At 30.4% G+C, this 7,354-nt stretch overlaps 1 protein-coding gene across 1 annotated transcript; it reads right to left on the bottom strand.

Moving 5' to 3' along the window:
* Positions 1–2,681: 2,681 nt before the first annotated feature.
* On the bottom strand, positions 2,682–6,157 carry LOC120091543 (beta-glucuronosyltransferase GlcAT14B). The gene is made up of 4 exons (XM_039049627.1): positions 5,258–6,157; positions 5,099–5,174; positions 4,882–4,997; positions 2,682–3,613 (listed from the first exon to the last, which is right to left on the bottom strand). The coding sequence occupies exons 1-4, from the start codon at positions 5,835–5,837 to the stop codon at positions 3,099–3,101; spliced, it is 1,287 nt and encodes a 428-aa protein (XP_038905555.1). The 5' UTR covers positions 5,838–6,157; the 3' UTR covers positions 2,682–3,098.
* Between the last annotated feature and the right edge of the window lie 1,197 nt (positions 6,158–7,354).

Genomic DNA, 7,354 nt, shown 5'->3' with positions numbered 1-7,354 from the left:
ACAAGCAATGTGATAAAGAGCAAGAAGGGGAGAAGAGCTATACAGAAATGTACGTGGTTCGGCAATGGAGTGCCTACATCCACGGGAAGGAGAAGAACTTTTATTATTCAAGAGCTAAGTCACTTTTCTTTTACAGATCTTGTAGCTTCCTTGTAAATTTGTAAAAATAACTCACTACTAAATGTAAATGATGCATATTTATACTTTGAGCTGATACAAGTAGTTACATAACAAATTGTAAATAAAGTGTAAATAGCCGTTGAAGTCTTGATTTGTATGCTTGAGCTTATTTTTATACTTCACCTTGTGTATAAATATGAGGTTAATGCTAATGGAAAAGGGACAGATTGTATTTAATAGTCTTCTTCTCCTTCCTCTTTAATGATCATCGATAACCATCAGCTGTTACTCATTCCAAATCCTTAAACGATGTCGCTCTTGTGTGTATGTTTTCTTTTGTTTAATATATGTGAAAGAAGATCAAAAAGAAAGAAGAGAAAGCAAGAAGAAGAAGAAAGGAGAGACAAAAAAAAAAAGAAGTAAAAATTTACGTGTGTAGTGTGAACTTATATTTTGTATCGATTGAACTCCTAAATTTTCATAAGTGAATCGATTCTATACCCTTCATCATGATTACCTTTGACAATCATTCATGCATCAATTCTCACACCTATGTAAACTTCTTTCATATATTGTTTTACAAAGTTGACTTTAAAATTGATGCATCGATGATTCTCAAAGTTAGTCATAACTAGGAGTCTAAATTGATTCATTTAAGTTTAGAAGTTAACTGATAAACTGATACAATTAGATTCTCACAAAATGTTTTTTTTTAAATGGTAAATAACAGAAGGTGTAAATTAATATATTTACTAAATTTCAAATTTTAAATTGATATCATTATTAGTCCAAAGTTTTAAAGGGCAAAACTTCATAAATTTTTCAAGTATGAATGGAATTTTTTTTCTTCAAAATTATTAGGATAAAATGCTATAATTTCTTTTTAATACTTTCAAATAGAACCCTAACTTTAAAACCATGAACTAAAGTTAAAGGAAGACCTTTTTTAAAAAAAAAATTAATTAAAAAATTATGGAGGATGGGGATATGACTTTCTTTCCATAAAAATTAAGCTTAACTAATATGAATTTATACTATCTATTTCAAGATATAAAATTTATAACCAATCAGACAAAAAAAAAAAGAAAAAGAAAGAAAAGAAAAGAAAAAGCATTTATGACCAAGTAGGCATGAAAGAGAAGAAAAAACATCTCTCTAGCAAACATCAATGGTTCCCTCCTTGTAAGAATAATTGTCAAGTCAAAGACAATGTCATATAATTTTGAATAAATATATAATCTAAATACTTGAATTGAATCTGAGAATTGAGTTCAATACTACTTTCTATCAAAAATCCAAATATTATCTCACTTTTCCTCCTTTCATTTTCTTTTTTTCTTTTTAAATAAATAAATAACTCATCTATCTTTTTGGCTTTATATACTCTTTTCGAAACACTCCCATAGGAAAAAAAAACTTAGTTGGACATACTTACTATCGCTGAAAATAAATAACCTCCTAACAATACATATATTTAAACTTTCATCTCTGGTTGAACTAATAAATTATCACATTGTTTGTTGGGTTGTTTTCAAATATAGAAAAATGAACGAAAATATTTACAAGATATAGCAAAATTTTAGAATTATCATAATTCTTGTAAATATTTATAACATATCTTGTCCAACATATCTTGTAAATATATCATAATTCTAAAATTTTGCTATATCTTGTAAATATTTACAACAGTTTTATCATTTGAAATAATTTTTCTTGTTTGTTTGTTTTTTTTTTTTTTTTGTTAAAATTAAAATTTGGTTTCTAAAAGATATCTTTAAACTTTTTTTTTTTTCATTTTACTCCACGTATCGAATTAATCATTATATTTAAAACTTTTAAAGAGAAAAATGACAACTTTTTTCCTTATAGTCAAATTTTTTTTCTTGTTGAGGTCAAGGAGGTTTAAAATTCATATTGATCAAGTGTGTATATATTATATCAATTGAGCAATACAGATATTTGCTATAACCTCCTGGTTAAGGGATAAATGTCTTATTTCGCTAAGTTATGTTGTCATAACTTTTATATTTTAATTCTAAATATGAAATGTTCAACTTTAAAATAACTCATCAATTAGTTATATCACATACAAGAAATTCAAATTTATTAGAATCCCATGTTCATAGGTGTTGATCTTTGTATTTTTAATGAGATAGCTTTACTTCCTCCATTTTCTTGCCCCACTTTTTCAATAGTAATTTCCTCACATCACTATACTAATAAGTTTCTTGAAAGAGATTTATAACTTTATATCAAAGAATTCTCATTAGGTGTTAGGTATAAAATTTCTATTACTATCTTATAAATATCAAACAAAATGACTCCTTTTAAAAGTATAGAAACTAAAACAAACTGTTTGAAAGGATAAAAAAATAATGAATAAAAGTTGAAAATACAAAAATCAAAATTAATCAAATTGATAGAGAGGCCAAAATAATATTTAAAAAAATATATATTATTTTATTCATTAACTTCATACCCAAATTTCAACAATAAGGACTAGAACCTATCATATAAACTTCTAAGGCTGGTACAAAAATTCTGAAGCCTGAAGAACCAAATTAGAAAGTGAGTAACCTTTAAGGGAAAGAAAACTATATTTTAGACCTTACAAAGATTCTGAATGAATTTTGTACTAATAGTTTTCATACATTTCATCAACTGAGAGACAGCCAAATTCTTCCATCCATTTGGGTATTACAAAGGCATCATTGTAACAAAAACAGAAGTGTTGGCAGAAGCAGAAGCAGCAGCAGCAGAGGGATTGTGGAAATAAACCTGTCAAGAAGCTTTGTAAGAGAATAAAACTAAGAGAAATGGATTTGGCTGAACCATTTCTAGTAACCTACTGAAGGAGTTGTGTACACTTTCAGCCATTTCCTTCCCAAACAGCAAGCTATATGATTCTCCCAATTCTCCATCATGTGAATTTTACCATTTGGGATTTTAAGTATGTTGTGGATGATGATGTATCTCCGTTATTTGCACTGTCTAGGTCGAAAATTCGCTTCGGATAATAGAGAGTTGATGAGGGTTTCAAGTCGTTTTGCTCCAGGACCAGGTTTCAATGCATTAGTACTACCGGTAATCGAGCATGGATCAGTCCCATTTTCGTGGCTTCCAATGCACCAACCACCAGCAACTACCATGTTGGGACGTTTTTGTAGAAGTTGCTTGTCAATTTCATCGAGTACAGGATCTTCTCCAACGAACTTTCTTGCAAATGGAGCATTGCTGTCCACCATCCTTTGCATGTCATTGACATTGAGATGGTGAGGATGCTGTTTGGGAGGATTGTCCCATGATATGAAATGGAGGTCGCTGTTCACAGTCGTGTTTTGGAACTGTTGAGCATTACAGATGACGGTGTGAAAGTATCCTTCTGGGGAAGATATGAAGTTTGCATAATACATGAGGACGATTCGAGGTAGGTTTTCCCACCCCCATATGCAGTAGTCAATAAATGGCCGAGAAAGCGCCATCCAAGCGGAACCTGTGACAAGGCAAGAGTTCATCCGTTCAAAGAAAGATGAGGTTTGTTGGTTTCTAAATTTTCCTCTTTGATTTCTCAGTATCACTGCTGAATTTCAAATGGCAAAACCCAAAAAGAGAGAAAAAATTGATGCAGTACTGTCTAAGATATATGCTAATAAATTCCATCCAAAAAGTGAGCAAAATAAACATTCAGTTGATATTCAAAACAAAACAAAATTGAAAACTCGGAAAATAATAGGCTTTTTTTTTAAGAGAAAGATACTAAGAAAATAATGAGTTAAATACAGAACAGAATGTATATTTGCACCTTGAAACAATATACATTAATCTTCAGTAAGAAATCCAACAACTTAATCTAATCTTAACCAAAAAAAGGAAAAAAAATGTAAATATCTACATCCTTCGAGCTGATTTCTTTCTGTTTAATACTATGTTGTCAGTGGTTCCACTCTTTGCATTTTACCTACATGAACTTCCCATCACCAAATCATATTCTAAGCAATTACTTGAGATTTTCCACCATAACTTATAATAACCTTAAAGCATAAGGAAATGTTTCAAAGACATTCAAGTATTATAGTATGAGGAGGAAGATCTATACTTTTGAATGGCCTTCAAATTCTAATTTAGATTAATAACTTAATGATCAAATCATCCTGAAACTTTTGCCACCATTCCCAGGTAATTTCCATTGAAGATGAAAATACAAACCCAGAAAATATCTATTGACTACATGAAGATGAAAACACGTAAACGTTGCATAGTTCCCTGACAGTTCGAACGCAAAAAGAAACAAGACATGTAGGCAATTAAAATGTTCTCCTGGTCTTCTCCTCTGTTCCTTAAGAAACGAAGATAGTACAAATGAGTTGTCATAACTCATATAATTGACACGAAAATCACCAGTTATGAACACAACAGAGGCAAATTATAAAGACTATGTAACAATATCAACTGGATGATCTAATTTATGTTTCTAGAAAACTCAGAAGTCCATTAGCTCAGAACAAATCATTATCAGATCTACATGCATAAGACAATATCTAAATGACAATTCCTATAAAAGGATTACAACAAAAACTAAAGACTTGAAGTTTTCTGTTTCTGTTTCTATCATACAAACATCAAAAGGGGAAAAAAATCATTTGTTATCTACAAGAAAGATTAAAAGAAAGAAAACAGAACTCACATAAACCATGGTCATTCAAACATGTGTTCCCCAAATTTTTGTTCTAAGAAACAGACTGTTCTTTTTTCAAAATTTACCTGTAAAGAGTTTAAAGGCTGTTGGCACACTTCTCCGCTGTGTAATCCAAAACACATCAGCCTTCTTCGACATATACAACCCCGGATCAATAATCACTGGTTTAGCCCTCTGACTCCTACAACCATCAAAACTCAATTTCAATACGAACCCTTTAAAAAACAAGCCAAAAGAATCAAAAGAAACACAGAAATACGAAAGAAAAAACAGGTCACTTACTCTTTCCATCCAATGTTACTAGTATGATCAATGAAATTGAGATCACGAGGCAAGTAAGAAAAAGTATGCAGCAGATCTAGCAAAAAAATCCAAAACCCATCAACAAAATTCGTTTATTCATATCAAAAACCCCCAAATAAAACATAATCAACAACCCACCATCTTGTGTAACAAGAGGATAATCCGAAGCACTGAGGTTAATAAACCAATCCCAATCACCACCTTCTCGGAGCAAAATCGCCGCCGCGTGCAATGTATTGGCCACCATAGTCGGGCCACGATAAGTAATAAGATTAGCCTTAGTAATGACTTTCACATTCCCAAATTTCTTAAAAATGGGATGATTCTGCACATAATTTTGCAGATCCAGCCGCTCCTCTGGCGGCGATTCGAGGTCCAAATGCAAAACATACCGATTAATCGGATGGTACAGAGCTTCAAGGGTCCTTTTCAACATGTTGCCCTCTCCGATTGAACCCGAAATTAGGTACGCAAATCGCGGAGGCGGAGGAAGCGATGAAATTGGAACCGGATGAAGCTTCGATTCAACAAAGAACGAACTCGAAACAGCCACCGATTTGTAAAACGGAAACAAAGGGGTCCCTCCGGGAGAGGTCACCATTGAAAGAAAGAGAAGGAACAGAGAAACCATCGAACCTATCGCTAATGGGAAGATCCATCGCCGCTCCATGTTTGGTGGGTGTCTCAAATGCATATAGTAAGTCCTTAATTTCTTCATTTCACCTTCAAAATCGAATTACCCACAAAGAAATTGCTTCAAACATGGGGGTTTTAAGTGCATAAATGGAAAAATGAGTCGAATATCGAGTTGGGTGTTCTTCGATCTCTGCCGAAACTGGATTGGAATTAACACGATTTGGGTTCAATAACGAAAATGAAGGGATTTTGAGTGTTCAGTTGAGAAACGAACTAGAACCCATTTTTTTATATATGAGAAATACACTTTGTATTTCAATTTCTCAGGCTGCCATTGCTCTCTCACTCTTCTCTCTAATCTACCTTTGATGAAAATGGAATAACAGGATTTGGTCTATTTCAACTGTGGGGGAATAGCATTATATAGCTATGAAATTATTTCACTCGACATTTTTCTCTTTGTATGTTACTTTTGTCATTAAAATTTACGTTTCTGATCTATTTTAATGTCTCTTTGACCTATTTTAACATTTGAGCTTAAAATATAGTTTGGTTAATATTTGTCATTATCTTTTTTAAATGGTTTGATTATGGAAGTTGAATATAGTTATCTAATTAAATTTTTATGGACATGTTGATTTTTCATTCAAATTTTCATTATATCATTAAAAACATCTAACATAAAAAAGAAGTAACATAATGTCATTAATAGGAATATAATATAATAAATAAATATGTTAAATTATCTAAAAAGAGTTAAATATTTATCTATGAATTTTTTTTTTTATTTATTTCAAAAATATTTGTCGAAATCAATATTCTCATAAAATTGGGATCTCAATATTTTCATCGATATTAACATTTAAAACCTTGAAAATAACTTAATGGATGGAGATATATATATATATTTTGCCCGAAGGTCAAGTTAAAAATTTTCACTCAAACATATTGTTAAATAATTTATTTTATTATGTTTCATGAGATCCGATTCGATCTAAATCAAGGTCATTGATTTCAATATATGAACTTGTCATGTTATTTTTTTGAAAAAGTCTTTGTGAATAAACATTTGTCAAATATCAAGTATAAGGTATTTAAACATGCTTTAGAGTATTTGTTAAGTAATTTATAAAAATAATGAAAATACCACAATAATATTTTGATTTCTTGATTGAAATACAATGCCTTAGAAGTCAAAAGGGCAAACAAATATATTCAATTTTTTTTTTAATTATGTGATTAAAAAAATAATTAAGAAAATTAAGAGAAGAAAACTGAAATTAAATCTTATAAGAAAAAAAATATTAACATAAATAAAAACATTAAGATCCCGTTTGATAACCATTTTATTTTTTGTTTTTGTTTTTAAAAATTAAGCTTACGAACACTACTTTCACCTCTAGATTTGTTCTTTTGTTATCTATTTTCCACCAATAATTTAAAAATCAAGCCAAAATTTGAGAACTAAAAAAGTAGCTTTCAAAAAGTTGTTTTTGTTTTTGGAAATAGCTAAGAATTCAACTATTGTATTTAAGAATTATGCAAATCATGGTAAGAAAAGTGAACGATATAGGCTTAATTTTCAAAAACAAAATAGTT

The sequence above is a fragment of the Benincasa hispida genome, chromosome 11 (assembly GCF_009727055.1).
Source record: "Benincasa hispida cultivar B227 chromosome 11, ASM972705v1, whole genome shotgun sequence".
Taxonomy (NCBI): Eukaryota; Viridiplantae; Streptophyta; class Magnoliopsida; order Cucurbitales; family Cucurbitaceae; genus Benincasa; species Benincasa hispida.
Note: the sequence above shows the minus strand (reverse complement) of the source record. Positions and strands in the feature narration are given on the sequence as shown.